Source organism: Amblyomma maculatum, chromosome 1 (genome assembly GCF_055883805.1).
Source record: "Amblyomma maculatum isolate TAMU_Amacu chromosome 1, ASM5588380v1, whole genome shotgun sequence".
Lineage (NCBI taxonomy): Eukaryota > Metazoa > Arthropoda > Arachnida > Ixodida > Ixodidae > Amblyomma > Amblyomma maculatum.
In genome coordinates, this window is record NC_139344.1 from 278,813,278 (window position 1) to 278,832,718 (window position 19,441).

A 19,441-nucleotide genomic window follows, 5' to 3' on the forward strand; every position below is an offset into this window, starting at 1 on the left:
AAGTTAATTTTCCTGTCTTTTGAAAATTCTTGAGCAGGATAGGACACGAACCTGTTGAATTTACCGGTTTATGTGTGCACCGAAGGCGTCTTCATGCATGAAAGAGCGCAGCGCGTAGTCTGCTAGCGCTGCCCCCTGGACCCCTCGAGAGGGCGCTTATGTAGTTGTCGCTACCTTTAAAAAATTGATGTAGGGAACCATGGAGGAAGGAAAGAACTTAGGAGAGGCCCTGACGTCATTTTTTTGAAGCCGGCGCGGCCGCGCCGCGACCGGACGCTGCAACGTCTCTCCTCCTCCTTTACCCTCCGCATTCCCTTTCTCCGCGACGCTCACGTACCCAGGGCCCTTATAGGGCCCTTAGCGACGCTGTTCTCCGCCGGGGTGGTGCAGTGGTAAGACGCCCGACTACGGTGCCGGAGTACCCGGGTTCTAACCCGACCTCGGCGGCTGCGTTTCGATGGAGGCGAAACGAAGAGGCGTCCGTGTGCTGTGCGATGTCAGCGCACGGTAAAGATCCCCAGGTGGTCGAAATTACTCCGTAGCCCTCCACTACGGCTCCTCTTTCTCTCTTTCCACTTTCACTCCCACCTTCCTCCCTTCCCTTACGGCGCGGTTGAGGTGTCCACAGAAAACAAGTGAGACAGTTACCGCGCCTTTCTCTTCCTATAAACCAACCATATCAAGTAGCAACGCTGTTGCTATAGTGGCCCGAGTTTTCATAGCAACGCGTCGCAGTTGCTAATGGCCCGACTTGGCTAACCCTAAATTTTGACGTCACTTCCGCCACACGTTCTCCAATGCATAGAGTTAATACAAAGACTCTAGAGGGAAAGCTGGGCAGGGAAACGAGCTTCTCACTGGTTCGCCGCCATCATCAAATTTATCATTGTGGCCAGCACAGATTCTGCTCACTGCGTCAAAAATGAACAAAGGTTTGAACAAAAGTTTTAAAAACCGCTGCTGATAACACAACTGTAGGAAATTTTTATACATTGTTTTCAAGTTTCAACCATATTATATAATCTTTCAGGCACCTTCTTGGCCATAAAGGAATGATGTAGAACAATTGAAAACCATGTTTGCGAGCAGATGTAGCAGATCAACAGTAAACACACACGAGCACCCTTTGACATTTACTGTATGCAGCACTAGCCATCCTTGATAGACCAAGAGCCGTTGCTGTGGAATTCGTCACTGTTCTTTTTTTTAATATACTGTGGTCGTCGTCTTGCGCCAAAGCAAATTTCTGACATATTTTCAGGTGATCGGGCACAGAGGAGATGCATGTGCGCTCGACGGACGAAATGCATGCGAAGCGCGAAACAATCGCAGGGATAGCCGGCCTTGCGATAACAACTCAGAAGAATCAGGACACCTATGTGATGTTACAGTAGGTACGCGACGCAACATATCACAAGAAATGCTCCACACGCGACGGTTCTGCCGTTGTTTACAGCACCTACTGAACAGTAGCCGCCCGCCGTCGGTTAACTGCACGCCGCCATCTTCCCACGATCTAAGTTGCCAGCTTCAAACCATCTTCATGTGCCAGATTTAGCAAGTAAAATTCATCTGGCAACCAATGAACAGTGTGATAATGGCGGCAATCAGGCGGTCACCCCTCGAATGCATTGAGTGAACGGGCAGCTTTCCCTCTAGAGTCTTTGTATTAACTCTATGCTCCAATGCGTTGGAGAAAGTGTGGCGGAAGTGACGTACGTCAAAATTTAGGATTAGCCAAGTCGGGCCATTAGCAACGGCATCGCGGTTGCTGTAAAAACTCAGACCACTAGCAACAGCGTTGCTAAGGACACGATGTACGTGAGCGTCGCGGAAATAGAAAATGCGGAGGGTAAAAGAGGAGGAGAGACATTGCAGCATCCGGTCGCGGAGCGGCCGCGCCAGCTTCAAAAAAGTGACGTCACTTCCAGCCACCCTAGCCTCTCCTAAGTTCTTTCTTTCCTCCATGTAGAGAACCTAGATGTGCCGCGGCGCCCGGCTTAGGGTTACAGTGCTCTAGAATCTTTGGCAGTGTGTCGTCCGTGCCGGGGAACAATAGAGGAGCGAGGCCGCCGCCGCGATGAAAGCGCGCGTGACACCCAGGGGGCGCTGCCAGTAACAGGTGTGCCAAGGGGTGCGGTGCGCCGAGCCCATGCCGAGCCGAGCTCCATTCGCTTGCATGCAAAGACGAGCGCAGGCCGTCTTCGCGCGTTGATTTGAGGAATACGTGTTTCATTGTTCTGCATGTTCTTCGCCGTTTGTTGCGCTTTCTTGGTGTGTTGTTGAAACCTAACATCTAAGCAATGCGTGCACGACGGAAAGACGACGCGACACAAGGGACAGTGCCGGGCTGCAACAGCGGTTACAGCTTGTGCAAGGGAGTTCCTCTCTCTTCCGTGTATCCATCGACGCCGATCGCTGTGAGATTTGGTCACAGAACATCAAGAAAGCAGACAGAGTGCTGAACGAAGCAAGCGTTGTGTGCGAGCGCTATTTTGAACAAGTTTTCATTCAGCGCACATATAAATCAATCAACGGTGAACTAGAGTAGAGGCCGGTCACACACTTACTGATGACGCCATTCCGACCATCTTTCCGGACGCATCAAAATATGTTTCAAAGTCGCTGCCAAAGAAAATGAAAGTCGGGAACATCTGTGAACAGACAATTCATGCAGCGAAGCGGAGACAGTGTTTACAAGCTAGCTCATGAAGAGCCATCTGACGGCGACAGTCCCGAGGAGCCCAACAGGGGGGATTTTGCCAAGGAAAACGAATGTGCCGTCTTTGCCAAAAGTAACCAGGCTGCATGTTTTGCTACTCACTTGTATTAAAAGCCAATGAGGATTTCCACTTTATCACAACTAGTTGAGAAGTGAGGACAAGTGCTCGCCTTTACATTTGAGATTTAGAGCTTCAGAAGTTTAGTATGAATCCACTACTACATGGCTGAAAAGCAGATCCTGCAGCCTACTAAATACCCGAAATGTGGTCAAGGATCGCCTTGCCACGCTGAGAAAAAGCTTTCCACTACGCCGAGTGCATGTGAGCTGGATGCTGCCGGAGAAAGTAGCAAATTGTCCCTGAAAAAGCTGTCAAAATTGATATGTCGGCTACAAAATCGGGTGAGAAGGCTCTTGTGGAGGAAGTTTCTGTAAGAGGAAAAAAATTGTTCGCAAGACATTTCAAATCCAGTAGAGGCGGAGGCACTAATTGAACATGTTAGTGGGCTACAGTAGTGCCCTAGCTGCAGGTGCAGGCATATAACCAGTTGCTGGTGAGTGCTCGTCGTTAAGCGGAGATTTCTTTTCCCAGAAGTGTACGCTTGCGTTCAAGGACGGTACGGCCTACCAAGGCTCTGATTTGCATGTTGTGCCATGTTTGGAACCTGAATAAATGAATGTCTGCAGAATGACGTTCTTTGTATTTTTTTTTTTGCTTTTTTTTTGCACAACGCAAGAGCTCTCTAAAACACTTTTACTATTCAGACAGGCGAGTTTCGAAACACCGCAGGCTTCGAATGAATTTCTTTCTGTGCAACATATTTATCCAAGTGTGTGCAATAGATTCACATAGGTTCGGAAACACGAGATGCACTCATAACACACGCGAAGTGCGACCTAAGCTGTATTTAGCTCGTGGCTAATAGCGCGCACCGCACCAATATTACAGTGAAATATTCTAGTTCACTGTACCAATAACATCGCTCGCATTACAGCGCCATACAGCCGCGCAGACCATGGAACAATGCATTATGGTTGAAATGTTAAAATTCTTAAGCAAATAGGCGATCACCAAGCATTAAATATCGAATTAAGCGCACCACGCAGTGCAGATACGATGAGCCGACGCTCACGGCAGCGCAGCCAGCGGACGGTTCGTTGCGCACACCTGTTACACGAAGCGCTCCCTGGCCGATGGCGCAGCAGTCATCGCAAAAAGAGCCCATGCTCCGCCCTCGCACGAGACACTGCCCAATATTCTAGAGCACTGTAACCGTGGTAAGGCAAGCTAGCACCCCGCAGTCCTGCTATCCCCTGTAGTCAAGCTAAGAATAGGTGAACGCTTCACCCTGCGCACGGCGGGGAGCAAAATGGGGCTTTGAAAACCCACCCTCCAACAAAAGAAAGCTTCTCTACAAAGCGAAGGTTGGGTCCCTCGGCCAACTGGGGGCAAGTATAGTGCCTAGAATATACTGGCTAGTGTGACGAGCGCCCGCGCTTCCCTATGGGTGAGGATGGCGCTCTTTGCAATGAAAGCCAATCGTTAGCGGCAGAGGGCGCTGGCTGTCGGGAGGGTGCCACCTGAGCAGACGACGCAGTTTTCTCTCTTCAGAATACGGCAATCTGTTGGTGTTGTGCGTGCGTGTTAAACCTGCTTCTGCGCGTCTTTTGCTTTCATGAAGGTGCAGTAGTTTATCTACGGTGTAGGTGTTTGCTCATGCGAGTCGTTCCGCACTTCTACCTGCTCGGCGACTATTGCATCGGTTTTTTTTTTTTCTCGTTTTGTGCGCGCGTTCTGTGCTCGCCTGTATCCCTTCTTTTTTTACTGTGTCGCAAGTGGTGAAGCGCGGTTCCCGATTGTTGTTTCCCCAGTGCCTCTCACTAGACTGCAGAGAAAAATGCCAAAGAGAAAGCGGTGGTGCACAGAGAAGACTTGCTTTTTTGGCAAACGGGGCTACCGCTAGAACAAGGAGCGTACGTATTACTGCGCTATCTGATGCTACGTAAGTACGCATTCTGTACAATGGGCACGAAGCATCGATAGAAATGACGGAAGGTAAACGGCAACTGCTTTTGTTGGCGAGAAACATTTTTAGAGCATGCAGTTATATTCACAAGGATGCAAACCTGGGCGAGTCGTTAACGGTGCTCCATGGCAGTGTGTAGCACAAAGAGTGTACACAGGCGCTACAGACAGCACCTGTGTTGTGTACCTTTTCTGTGTCCCTCGATTGTTCTTTTGCGCTACACATATGTCATATGGATGCAGTTATATATTAGGCGCATGTTTCACCGTAAGCGCGGCATTACCAACGAGCTTCATCGCGATTAACCGGCCGCGTCTCGTGCATATTGTGTATCTGAGAAGAAAAAAAAAACTTCGTCAGCTTCTTCATTCAAAAGATGGTGACTTCGGCAAAACCTTGTGCAATCGCAGGCCGCGATGTACCTTGATTAGCCGCTGTAAGTAAAGGTTCCTCGTTTGTGTTCTGCTGTTTTTTTTTATTTAAATACCTCACGGGCTCCGATTGGAGTATTACGTGAGGGGGGTTACATAACTGGGGTGCGAAACAGAAGCATGTAGAATATGGTTATTTTAACATCGTTATTTTCAAAACGTTAAGATTATACCCTCCACACCTTGTGCCCAAGACGGCACCAAAAAGGAAGGAAAGAAACACATGCGAGCAGCAACCAGCTCGTAAACGCCATAAGCGGGACGCAGGGACTGGACCCGGTGATTCGGGCTCGGAAATCAACGAGGGCTCCTGTTTTCTCGAAGCTGGCTTTCAAGACTGCAACGACTCCTCCAGCTCCAGTGAAGCGGGCATTGTGGGTGAACAGAGTGGCAGCCAGACTACACTGCAGACACCTAACCACCACGGAGGCCGTCATCCGTTTGAGGACATTCTCATTGCGGTTACATGGATGCGGATACCTTCCGTGGATGACAGCCTAGCTTATGCTTAAGACCCAATAACTTTGAAAAGATGAAGGTTGACCTTGCATTCCAACTTTTTGGAGATGAGGTTATTAAAGGACTTTTTTTTTTTTTTTTTTGCACCGGCGGCATGTGGAGACTACATACACTCGGGTGCAACCAACAGAAGACTTCGTCAAGCTAATCAATCGCCTGATACGAGTAATGACCTCCAGGATAACCAAGCGTGCACTTAAGCCGGGTAGCCCAGACATGCGTTTCTTGGAAGACTTTTTAGGATATCTGGACAAGTGGGAAGAACATGCCAGCATTGCCTTCCACTCGCATTGTCACCTTTGATTAAACATGCTGCCTTCGTTCTATTAAACCGAATCTGTGTTTCGTGACTTGTATTCTTTGAGTTTGAATTCCTCTAAACGCGAAAGCTCTAATGTGCGTTTACCGGGTTAGCGTGTGGCGCTTTCAAGTTCGAGCAATCTGCACAAAGCAATTCGATATTAACATATATTAGCATGTTAAAACGTTATATCAATCCTAAGCTCCTGAAAGAGCTCCAAAACAAAGTATTAAACGTGAGCCAAAGCAACGCGCAGCTCCCTTTCCAACTCTCAGCAGCGCGGCGCAATGTGCGCGAGAAACCGGCTCGCACCCTCTCGCACCACAGCGCCGCTATGCGGCCGCCGGCGGCTTTCATTGCTATCCGAGCCATCCCAGCCGGCGCGCTCGACACACTAGTCAGTATATTCTAGGCACTATAGACAAGCGTCATGTTTGTAAACAAAGGTGGCGCTGCGATCGGCAGCGACACGGGGTGTAGGCAAAAACGCAGCGTGCCTACAGCCTACACAGAGCCAAGCGACGCTGCCTTCGAAACCAGTTCGCGCGTGCGAATATTCTGAAGCGTAAGCTTCGCTTGTGCGTAGAAATAGTTTTGTTTATGCCTGGGCAGTAGTTCAGCACTTTATCAGCCGATTACTTCTGGAATTACCTGGCGAAGAGCGCTGAATTGGCTTTCTTCTCCGTGGCTTCAGCAGCGCGCGGCTACGGTGGGCGACTGTAGTGACTAAGTTAAATGAAAACTAGAAAGCGCAATGTATATGACAAACTAACAGCCAACGTTGTTTAAATCCCGTGCCTACTGCTAGCGCATGCAAAGACGATGAATGAATGACTGGAGTGTGTTTTTCATATGACAACTCTTGCTCTAAAGAACAATATATTACCGACAACTATAGTGAACTAGAAATCATATTTCTAGCTCACTGTACCGGCAACTTAAGTCAGAATTTCACTGAATAAGAACTCAATCTTTAAGTTCTTTGTAGCATATTCGCCTTTAGTGCGCGCTGCCAATGTTTTATCCTGCTCGATAAAAAGACGTTTGACGTCTGTTTCATCGTACATACGTATCCACGGTCATTCAAAGGTTAATAGATACATGAAGGCCCGTAAGAATGTTCTATTTTTTTTTTTTGAGGGGGGGGGGGGGGGGGGGGTCTTTAGGAGAGGTGCACGAACGGAAATGCAACGTTCTCCACGATCGCTTGCAGCGAACTTTGCACGATCTGTTAAGCGTTTTTTTTTTTTTAATATACTTTGAAACTGTTTATTCAAAAGTGCGTCCTCTTATTTGCTTATTTTGCACTCCACATTGCCGATTACTCTTTGGGACATTAAATTGCATGTACCATATATGCCATACTTAAATATATCCTGCTTGATCAGAGCTACGTTGTACGTGGATATTTAATTCGTTCGTCAAAATCTTAATGACCTTAAGCAGAGTCCTTCAAAAACAATGAAGGACTCTGCCTTAAGAAAGAAAGTTCTGAGAAATGACGCTGCGTGACTTTGCCCGGATTCTAACAATGTTTACTTGCTTTCTATAGGGCCGGTGATGAAGTCACATCGTAGAAACTCGCGAAAGTGATATGAGAGAAAAGCTGCTTCACAAGTTCAGGTCTGTTTCGGCAATATCGCGCTGGAGTGACCGGTCAAACTAACAGCAGTTACCTTCGCAGCAACTTTTGTGTCCTTTTCTGTACGAATATATGCACGGGCACAAGTGAATGGAATTCCTCACAGGGCGGGCGGTGTCTTAACTTGATATATTATGTAGAACAAAACGTGAACGAGCTGCAGTCATTTGCTATTGCGCTATTCATCGTGCGGCCGAAAAGCAGTCACGACAATAGAGAGTTGCAAACGAACTGATGGAGTTTCAGTGCAGAATTGTGCAACGCACGTTAGCCGCAAAGGCTATCCGTCTACTTGTCGCGCTCAACGCTGCTGCCCATCGCTCTCATATTGGTCCAACCGCAAGAAACATGTGAAAACAGGTGCTATTTTCCTTTTTGTACCTCGTGGCGAAACCAACTACACCACAGCTTGCAGGAATATTGGGAATTATGCCCGAAAACACAGCAAGCGCCGCGCATCCAATGCAGACGGCCCGAGCTTTTGCCTACACCACGAAAGTCACTGCTGTCGCCAGCGCCGCCGCATCTCCAGTGACGTCACGGGCTGACGCTTGTCTATAGGGCAAGGCCGGTAGGCACTTTCTCATGGATGGATGGATGGATGGATGGATGGAATATAGGAGCGTCCCCTTTGAAACGGGGTGGTAGCAGTAGCTATCATGCTCATTTTTTTCCCTATATCTTAATTATTGATTTAGAATGGTTAACTAAACCACCATTCTATTTATTAAATTTTGTTCCTACATTACTAACATTATGTCACTTCTCTGATTTTAAGCCACCAACCTTCCAGTCGTTTTTTGCTAGTTTCCACCGCCGGTTTATTCACCCGGCCGGCCGGCCACTGTTATCTCTAAACCCCACAGCTTACTGTCCAATTTCCTCAGGCGTTCCTCATAATATTTTACTCTGAGCTTCCCGTACTTCGAAAGATGCCCAGCCCATATATCTCCCTGTACCGCCTCATTTGTAGTTTTGCCGTGGGCACCTAGTGCTAATCGTCCAACGGATCTCTGATTTGTTTCTAATGTCGACTGTACCTCTGATTTTAGGCACAAAACCGCATTTCCGAAAGTAAGTCCGGGTACCATAATTCCTTTCCAAATACCCCTCAAAACCTCTTACCTATTGTACCCCACAATGCCTTATGCTTCATTATCCCGGCATTCCTTCGCCCTTTGGCCTTAAGTGATTGCTCATGCTTTCCAATGTATGCCAATCCTTCGTTTACCCATACCCCCAGATATTTATATTCTGCTACTCTAGGTATTTCATAGCCTTGTATTTTAAGACCCTGATCAGTTGAGCCGTTGAAAATCATCAGACCCGACTTAACTGCGCTGAAACTGAAGCTTAGAGCGTCCCCTTCGTCTTCGCAATACTTAACTAGAGTGCAATTCTTCCAGACTCTCAGCTAGCAGCACAATATCGTCTGCATACATCAAACCGGGAAGGCGCTGCCCTACCGCCTTTCCACCTAATCTATATGACAGGTTAAAACCTAGGTTACTGTCTTGTATCCTCCGTTCCAGGTTTACCATATAAAGCATGAACAGCACCGGTGATAGAGGACAGCCTTGTCTTAATCCTTTGCAAACTTTGACATCCTCCGTACTTCTTATCCCTTCCCACGTAATTTCTACTTTGTTATCCCGGTATATTTCCTGTAGGAACTCTATTATCTCATAACCAATACCTTCTTCTTTTAATATGTTCCACAGGAGTTCCCTGCTTACGTTGTCGTACGCCCCGCTCAGTCCTGAATCAGTGGCGTAGCCTGGTGGCAGAATTTGAACTAATACCAAGATGGCCACCGTGGGACCCCCGCCTTAAAGAACACCAGGTTGTCGAAATTTCCGGATCCCTCAACTACGGCGTATCTCGCAGCCCGAGTCGCTGCGAGATACGCAGCGACTCGGGCTGCGAGATGTGAACCGAGCCAAACCCCTAAATTTAAGATTTCTGTCCATCTTAAATAATGTATGAGCCTTAGCCTTCTTTTCAAATCCCCATCCTTTTTTTTTTCTTCCACATGATACGCAGCGAGAGTACGAAATTTAAAATGTAACAGCTAAATGTGTTTAATTATATGCAACTGCTGCAAAAAGGTTAGGGCCGCGCACAAGCGCCTGTTCACTATAACTGCTGGTTTTTGGCAAAAAGATAAGGGATTTGTTCTAAACACGTAAGCCTATTATTGATATACGCCCGTGAAAATATACCTGACCCTTCCGAATGTATGAAAGCTAGGAGAGCGAGCTTTTTCCCTCAATGCCATCCTGGCGAGTTTCCGCTGATAACGGGCACAAGCTGAGAGAAAGCTGACCTAGCTGCGTCGCCACAATGACAATGTAAGCAAAAGTCTTCCCTTATCAAAAAAAAAAAAATTGACAAAAGAGTATTCCACTAATTGGATCGGTGACATGTCCACCTTTCGCGCAGCCAGAGACCAAATCTGAAGCGGCCGCTTACATTGAAGATGATGGTGGCGCCACCTCGCGGGTGAGACATAAACTGCGACACTGAACGGCGCTCAGTCCATAGAGTCAGTCTTTGTATTAACTCTATGGCTCAGTCAGCACACCGTGCCACTACCCTAGAGCACTTTACCCCATGGAAAGCTCTTCATTTCTGCTCGCTTGACTCGATGGCTTTTCACTCCTTCGTTGCTACATGTTACAGTTACTTCACTTGGCGTCGATTTCGCGGTCGGCGTGTTTTGGACACACAGATCGCGGATTCCGAAAAGGGAAAGCGCAATTTATTTACTCGTTTCATTGACGCCGCACTCGTGCAACTTGAATCTGGTGTACATTAAAGGGCCACTGTCCAGGGAAGGCCCTTTTAAGCAAAGGAGCCCAGTGTTTTGATCAGGTACCGGAGATAGTCTGTGCAAAATGCTACAGTGACACGCGCGCCGCAAAGCATCGAAAATACAATTCAAAGCTCTCTCATGCTCTCCTCCGGGAAGCCAGTTTCCCCGTTTCCTGCGCTGGCCCGACGGGCCACGATAATGACGTACGTACCGCGAACGACGTCCATTGGTCCGTCTCGCTGACTGACGGGAGAAGGATGGGTGTCTACCGCTCGCTACGCGCTTTTTCCTCGCCACGGCCAGACTGAATCCAGCGGCGCGCGCTGCCTCGGCCGTTTTTTTTTTTTTGCCCGCGCTCGCGGAGTGCCACGTCCCACCTCCCGCCAAACGCGGAGGAGGAAGGGGAATTTGTCTTGCGGAGGCTAGACGGCTAGACGACCTCGGGCAGGAGAGTGAAAAACCTTTGCGAGGGAACGGAAGGAGAGAAGCATGACAGAACCGGGTGATTGCGGTGGCTGTAACTGCGTTATTAGTTACTCTTTTCAAAAACATTTTGCGGCCTTGCGTTCTAGGGGTGAAGTCTCACAGTCACCGCGGAAGAAAATATTTTCGACCGGAGGGTGGACAGTGGGCCTTTAAGGCTGTCTGCTGTACTCGGGTCCCAAGAGCATTCCTGCACCAGCACACAGCTTTCGGCAACGGCGCCACCGCTGGCACTCCGGCCGGGAGACGTACCGGTACCTGAGCCGCCGCTCGCCGTGAACAAACGGGGACGAAAGGAAAAAACAATTGTTGTTTCATATTTGTCATCTGCGTTGTCAAAATCCTATCACCATCACCATATGCTATGAAACAAAGCTTCGATAATCAGGCTAAGAGACTTAGGGAAGCAAGTATTATCCAGCTGAGCTTATCACTTTGGGTTGCAATAAAATAATTAAGTAGCTTAAATCACCGGCATTGCTGCCGCCTTCACAGAAAGAACAGAAACGAAAAAAGTTCTCAGTCCTTCCCTATGCACATCGCTTTCTCATGGTCTTAAAAATGAGGCCCATAAGTATGAAGTTGATGTTTTTTCGGCCCCTAATAAGCGCAATAAAATTTGTTAAATGGTAGAAAATAAGTCCCGCAATCCTAGCTAATAAATCTGTAGTGCACGATAACAGATTTGTGCCGTGTTCCAAAGGGGTAGTTTATAAAATCCCCCTGTGGTCAGATATACATTGGACAAACGGGACGTAGTATGACGTCACGGACGCACTGCTACGCCTTTTGAAGGTCAAATGATCGGCGCAAAATGAAAGTTTGGCCTATGGGAGAATATATATAAATGGGAGGCTTATCTAATAGGAGGCTTCTGCGCTGAAAGGCCACATAGGCCTCAATTAAATTCCACTTTATATACCGAACGGCCGCCACTCTGGTGCTTATGCAAGCTGGAATCTAGCTCTCGCACACATTTCTTCAAAAGTTGACTGGTCTACCCGTGTGTCGGCAGGAACAGAGTAGATGAAGCTCAATCAAGCTTCTTTCATTTGCAAGGTAAGTGTGATGTAATGTAATCAGTGTATGCTGTTACATACACTATGCCGCCGCCTGGCAGTGGTAGACATCTAATATGCACCCAAGAAGAAATGAAGGCAGCAGGGGACGCGCTGCCGCGCGCTGCCGTGCGCAGAAGATGCGCCGCGGCCTGTCATTCGACGCGCTGCTCAATCGTCGGACACTCCCACGTATGCCCCAAGGTAGTCGAAGCAGTCGAAGCAATCTCTTTCTCTATGGTCGAAGGGCCGTGCTCCGTCACGAGTAGGATCACGTGACTAAACAAGGCCCGCTGCCCCGCTGGCCCGCCCAAGAGCCCGCCAGACTGAGCAATGACACCAAAGATTTTTTTTTTTTTTTGTCATAACCTTCTTGAATGGCAAGGTGAAAGTGTGGTGGTGGAAGCAGTGGAAACTGTGGAAGGAAGCTACAGAATATCTTCCATCGTGAGCCGCATGGAGATTATTATAAGCTCCATGGCTGGTCCGTCCAAGGAGGTTATCAATTATTTATGGCCCGCCCAGTCCTTGGTTGACGTGAGATCTTGCACATCGGCGGCGCCAGCCATCGTTAACGTTGACGTCACGTTACCAACGTTACTACATTGGCGCCAGATTTCTAATACTTTCATTAAAAAAATATGCTTTTGCAATAAAACTTAATTAAGATAAGAGAAATGTATTAATTATATGGTTTATGCTGCTTTTATTTATATGTACGTTTAAACGGTCACCTGTCCACCGGAAGCGACACACCTTTTGAAAGCATTGCGGCATTGCTCTTGTTTGTTACCGCTTCGCGGTATGCGCGTGCTCAAACTGTCTAAACTTTATAAAGTTAGGTATGTGGCCGTTTCCGAGGCACCTATCGGCGTTTCTCGTAATAACCGTCTTCCATGGTAAGTTGGTGCGCTTCCTCAATACCATTTACCAGCCAACTGGCATGCAGCCGCGGCTGATCCCGAGCTGACCCATCGCCAGGCATTCGCGCTGAAGCATGCGAACCACACCTTGAGCTTATGACAGGTTTCGCGTCTAAGTGATCGTCCCTTGTTGTTCAGTTTACAGGTTTGCTACCTGTATAAATGATCATTAATAGGGTGCCGTTTCGAGAAATATTATCTTGTAACGTTCAAAACTTGGTATCCGCTACAATACGAACTTGTTTGCTACAAAACTACTTTTTTTTTTTTTTTCAATTTAGTTGTGTGAGCCTTTGTCTTTACCATTTATACAGAATTTGCTTGCCTTAATTTGTTTCATAACCTGAGTAATTATGCATGTTATCTTCAGCGCGGTCATAGCGCGCGTCACCCTTGTATAAAGCGCTCGATCGGCCCACTTTCCTGCATAAATATCTCTACATCCCGTCGCAGTTTCTACTTTTTAGAAGCAATACTCCTACGGAAGTAGATCCGCACGGATCTGCGAAGAAGCTGAGCGCGATTACGTTTTCTGGAAACAGTGGGCTGCTTTCTAATTTCAGTTTTTGTTGTGTGCACGCCCGAGCGCTCTACACAAGAGTGACGCAGACTACAAAACAGTCTTCGTCCAAGATGTGCTAGACGTTGCGGATTTGCTGACGTTGTCGGACTGGCATTCTTAGTAAGGTAGAAGAATTTACGCAAACTCGACGACAACAACAAAAAGAATGCGGGACGAGGATCTCGGGTGGCCGCTTCTCGTGTTCTTCGTGTTGATTTTGCACAAACCTTCTAATTTTACTCAGAATAGTAGCGATCATTACCCACATCTTCGAAGGAGCTGTGTTACTCCAGCATTGTGTTAGCCACCCAGACAGCTTTGCTCGCTTCACTGCAACGACAACTGTGTGCGACCTGACGAATATAGTTTGCGCCAAGAAGGAAGCAACCTGAGTGCAACGTTTTCTTTCACTATGTTTAACGGGGAAATGTCGTACCAACTCACCCGCTTTGCTGTTTCTCAATCTATTTGACATTATATCAGGACAGTTGGTATACAGACATGCATGCGCCTCCTACGGTGGACATAGTGTGCCAAAAAAGTGTTAATTGCTAAATTCCTGCTTACTTTTGCCACGGTTCTTTGTACCCCTCACCCCTCGTTTTGCAGTTTCAAAATTGGGCTTTCTGAAATGTGTCATTATTGCTGAGCTTGGTGACATAAAAAAAAAAAAATAGCATACATTGGCGCCTTTTTTTTTTTCTTTTTGACAAGAGCTTGTTTGCTCACTAACTTGTGCATGCAAGATTTGAACAATGGGGTAAAAATATACTTGCTTGAAGCACACAGAATCTGCTAAGCATATAAAGGTATTTTGCTCATTACTGACTGAAAACTGACACTTTTTTCATTGCACCCTTGCTTAACAAAGCCATAACTCAAGAACCTTGCTTCATGGACCAAAAAGAAAAAAAAGGGGGATACCGTTTAGGGCTTAGCTCCTGTTTATGAAATTCAATCTTTCATTTGCTGGTATCTTTCCATTCGCATGTGCCTTTTTGTTAGGGGGTTAATGATGGGTTTGAAACTTTGGGACTGCGACACCTTAGCTTTAAACATTTTGGCCTTAAATTCAATCTTACCAATAAGAGTTAATTCAAAATCTAATCTGTGAACTGTGGAACAATCTGTCGAACTACAAGATAATTTTTTCCCTTTCTTGAATAAGAAAGGGAAAAAATTATCTTGTAGTTCGACATGTGATGTGGCAAACCTGTGAAAATAGTTGGACTTACCTTCGATGATCACTTTGATCCTTTACTCTAAGGAATTTTTTCTTTAATTGGAGGCTTCACAGCAGAATTTTTCTGGACGGGGAAGGTGAGCAGATGCAGGTTGAGGTTGGGCGGCCCTCTAGGTAGGGGAGCGTTTGGGGAGGTGGTTGGTGTGCATTGCTTCTGAAGGATGAAGGCTCTACTCTTGAAAACTACAGACAGACAGATGCCGACATCTTCACATTTTTTACACTGGTATTGTTTTTGCAGTAAACAGTAGTTTCTGGAGAGAAGTTATGAAAGCTAGACTGCCAACAAAATTGTGACTGTGCAGTTAAATATACTGAAATGCTTGTTTTTTTTTTTTTTGCCTTTTTTCCCCCTCAAAATGAGTTAAATCTGCCAAAACTTTATTTTCTGCATAAAGCATATTACTGTCCCAGTCATTGTGTGATATGCTTTACATGTAAGGTAAAGTATACACGCAAGATAAAGTATCTCTATACCACCATGTACTGAAAAATTACGTGGATAAGTTAGCGTCAGGATGTGAGCTTTCAATTTGGTCCTTTTCTCGATTTTAATATCTAGATCTGGTCCTGTTTCATTCTGAAAACATTGCTGCAGTATTACTTCAAGCCCTGTCTAATAAAATAATGCATAGAAATTATTTTTCTATGAAGTAAGACTCAAAGCGATTAGAACATTAAGTAAACAGAAAAGCAATTAGAGCATTCAGTATGCACAATAGGCACACTGTGGTACTTCACTAACAGAAGATAGTAAATGTGAATAGTAGGCTTTTGTCACAAGCATGGAGGGGATTGCCTCCTTTTCTTATCTTCCCACTTCGGCAGTAAAAAAGCCAACTAGCTAGAATGTTTGATATTTGGAAGTTATTCAACTTCATTGGAGCATCCTAAATTAATTCGCATCGAAATGGCATATACAGGCAGTACGCAAAAAGGATTTTTTTTTTTTTGCATCTGCCATTTTATTAGTAATAATGCATTTAGGACAGTAATACCAATTGCCCAACTAGACACTTTAAAAGTTAGATATAGCAAGTAATAATGAATTTAGGACAGTGATACCAATTGCCCAACTAGACACTTTAAAAGGTAGATATAGCACAGATGCATCCTTAATTTCTTCCTCAGTGATGAGCCTAAGAATCCTTTCCTTATTGTCATATTCTGAGTTCAGTTTTTCGCCGACCTTTTCATATCCTGAGCAGTCGATAAAGTAGATCTGTAGAAGCAATAAATGAGATCACACCTGATAGGATACAAGCTATTAGTCTCAAGCCTACAGCTCTAATGAGCGGATTTGGCTCATTTTAATCCATACATCAGCAAGACCTGGGTCATTTTTTTGTTTGGCATAGAATTTGTGTACACATTTTTGGCATTTTCTAATTACAATTTTCTGAAACAAGTACAGGTTGTGTAGGGTATTAGAGAGCACTATTCTCTATCGCCATAAACACTAGTAGTCTAACTACATCTGTCTAGGTGTGCAGCTTGTTGTTTATTGACACCTTAACCTTATTGTTCTTACTGTGCAGTTTGTTTTGATATAGAAATGGACAGTTTGTCGCAGCAAATAAAACGCCATGCAGTCCTTGTTGCCCTGGGCTGAACACCACAGCGACTTGAAAATATCCACCTTTCTGAATGTAGTATAGTCTTTTGTTTACAAGGTGCTAATAGAATTAATCCACTCTGGCAGTGACATGGCATCTGTGGCGAAAATGAAAAAGCACAGTCAGCTGTCGTCAGAACACATGATTTTCTCAGTAGCTGCGTGTCTTCTTGAGTGATAGCAATGAAGACCATTGCAAAGAAGCTACAATTTGCAGAGCCGACTGTCAGGCTTGCTGTGCACAAAGATCTGAGGTGCAACTCTTGTGTCATGTGAAGGGGCAATTCATGTCTGATGAAACCCAAGAGAATTATGTGTTCCAGTCCAAGCACTTCCTTAGCAAGCTGAAGAAGCCTGAGGAGCCTGAAATGCTTTTTTTTTTTCTTTTTTCAGATTAAAAGAACTGATGAAAAGAGCATCGGCAAAAAAGTTTACCATAGTAACGAAGGGTGGTTTCTCACACGTACTAATGAGGTGCCTGCAGTGATGCACACAAAATTAGCATTGTCTGTGATGGCATTAGCCATCGTCTGCAGTGACGGTGATATCATGCCATCAAACTTTTTTCGGGGACTCTGTGTTAGTGGCTACTGCATATGTGGAGGTGCTTGACACATACTGTATATTCCTTGGTATGGACTGCTCATAAAAGAAGACCTTATGTCTTTAAGCAAGATTCAGCTCCTGCCCACACTGCCTGCATTGCACAGGAGGGGCTGGCCATCAATTCCACAACCATGCCACTCCAAACTTGTGGTCTCCTAGTTTTCTAGATTTAAATATGCTTGACTACTACATCTGATGCGTTGTTGAGAAGGAGGTGAACAAACAGTCACATAGCACGGAAGACTCACTGAAGGCCTCATTGCTGACTCAGTGGCCAACTTATCTAATGGCCACTTAGGTGGCCCTAGCATGCAATTGTTTCTAAAGCCAACTTGAATCGGTTATTGCTGTGGAAGGCAGAGTCAAGGAGTATTTATGCAAATAAACAGCTAGTGAAACCTTTATCAAAGTTTGACGGAAATATTGTTACGAGGCACGTCTAAATGTTAGGAGGCGATGGTACATCGTAGCCGCAACAGTTCACCGTCAGGGACACACTCACAGGAGAACCAGACGTAGCTGCAGCGTCGTCTTTCTCCACTAGCCCAGCACTTCGTCATCGTCTCTTTCACTGCGTACCGTAACAATACCCCCCCCCCCCCGCGGAAGAAGCACAGTCCCGGTGCCTAGACTACACAGGTGAGCGCGAGATATAAGGTTTGAGATGGGCGACATGCACGACTTCTGGATGATGGTTTGCAGGAGAGTGGCGGTTCACAGGGATAATCTCGTACGTCACGTCGGTAAGTTGCCGCAAGACCTGGTAAGGGCCCACGTAGCGGGGCAGAAGTTTCTCGCACATGCCTACACGTCGAGCAGGGAGCCAGAGGAGTACGAGGGAGCCAGGAGGGTAGTAGGCTTCACGGTGCTGGAGATCGTAACGGTGCTTTTGAGAATGCTGGGACGCACGAAGCCGGTCTCGAGCAATATGACGGGCGGAATCAGCGCGGGCGATGGCATCAGAAGCGTAACTGCAGGAGGAATCGTCAAGAGGCAGTAAGGTGTCGAAGGGAAGTAGAGGGTCGCGGCCGAAGAGTAGATAAAAGGGAGTATCTGGCGGTATCATGCTGTGAGGAGTTATAAGCGAATGTTATGAAAGGTAAAGAGATGTCCCAGTCACGGTGATGGTCAGAAACATACATTGAAATCATATCGGTCAGGGTACGATTAAGGCGCTCAGTAAGACCGTTCGTTTGTGGATGGTAGGCCGTTGTGAAGTTGTGGCGCGTAGCGCATGAGCGCAGAAGGTCATTAACAACTTTAGAAAGGAAGCAGCGACCGCGATCGGTGAGCAGTTGACGAGGAGCACCATGAAGCAAGATGACGTGATGCAAAAAAAAGTCTGCAACGTCAGAGGCACAGCTGGTGGGGATAGCTCTGGTTATGGCATACCGGGTGGCGTAATCGGTCGCTGCGGCAATCCATTTGTTCCCTGAAGTGGATGTGGGAAATGGCCCAAGCTGGTCGAGACCAACTTTAGAAAAGGGCTCAGTTGGAACTTCGAGTGGTTGCAGGGGCCCACTAGGGTGAAGAGACGGGATCTTCCTGCGCTGGCACAGCTCACAGGCGGCGACGTAGCGACGAACAGAGCGGTAGAGGCCAGGCCAGTAGAATCGCCGTCGAACTTTGTCGTATGTGCGGAACGCTCCTAGGTGCCCTGCTGTAGGAGCATCATGAAGGTGCGCAAGAACAGCAGAGCGTAGATGTGTCGGGACAACAAGCAAAAGGTCTACACCATCTGGGCGCATATTGCGTCGGTATAATGTGTTATTAAGCAGCACAAACATACTGATGGGCGGATCTGTGCTGTCGTTGCGCAGGTGAGCAATAATGGGGCGCAGGGAAGGATCACGACTCTGTTCGACGCCGATGTGGAGAAAGTTCGAAATGGACAAAACGCAGTCGTCAGCAGTATTGTCAGGAAGTTCAGGAGGGTCAACGGGGTGGCGGGACAAGCAGTCCGCGTCTTGATGTAGGCGGCCTGACTTGTACACAACAGTAAACGTGTATTCTTGTAATCGCAAGGCCCAGCGACCTAAGCGGCCAGTAGGGTCCTTAACTGATGACAACCAACACAAGGCATGATGGTCCGTCACTACGCTGAAGGGCCGCCCAAACAAATAAGGGCGAAATTTGGTCAACGCCCAAACAAGTGCAAGGCATTCGCGCTCCGTAATGGAATAATTGCGCTCGGACTGAGATAGAATTGCGGCTGGCATAGGCAGTCACACGAGAGTGGCCGTGCTGGTACTGGGCAAGGATGGCGCCAATACCATGTCCGCTAGCGCCGGTGCGCAGTTCTGTAGGCGCAGACGGGTCGAAGTGCGCCAGTACAGGAGGAGCGGTGAGCGCGGAAATGAGCGTTGTGAAGGCCTGAGCTTGTTCACGGCTCCACGAGAAATTCACGTTTTTCTGCAAAAGGGAGGTAAGGGGACGTGCTAGGTCAGCGAAGTTCCGAATGAAGCGACGGAAGTAGGAGCAGAGCCCGAGAAAA

The 19,441-nt window shown here is 46.9% G+C and overlaps 1 protein-coding gene across 3 annotated transcripts in view; it reads left to right on the forward strand.

Moving 5' to 3' along the window:
- Positions 1-12,745: 12,745 nt before the first annotated feature.
- Tsf2 (transferrin 2) overlaps positions 12,746-19,441 on the forward strand; it is a 59,091-nt gene continuing 52,395 nt past the window's right edge. The window contains exon 1 of one of the 3 annotated variants that reach the window (XM_084591407.1): positions 12,746-12,897. In XM_084591407.1, the coding sequence (XP_084447533.1) occupies positions 12,843-12,897 (55 nt within the window). In that variant the 5' untranslated portion in view covers positions 12,746-12,842. Of the gene's footprint in view, positions 12,898-16,753; positions 16,816-16,857; positions 16,946-19,441 lie in introns of those variants that run through there. The other 2 variants (XM_084591408.1, XM_084591406.1) reach the window with 2 other exon arrangements.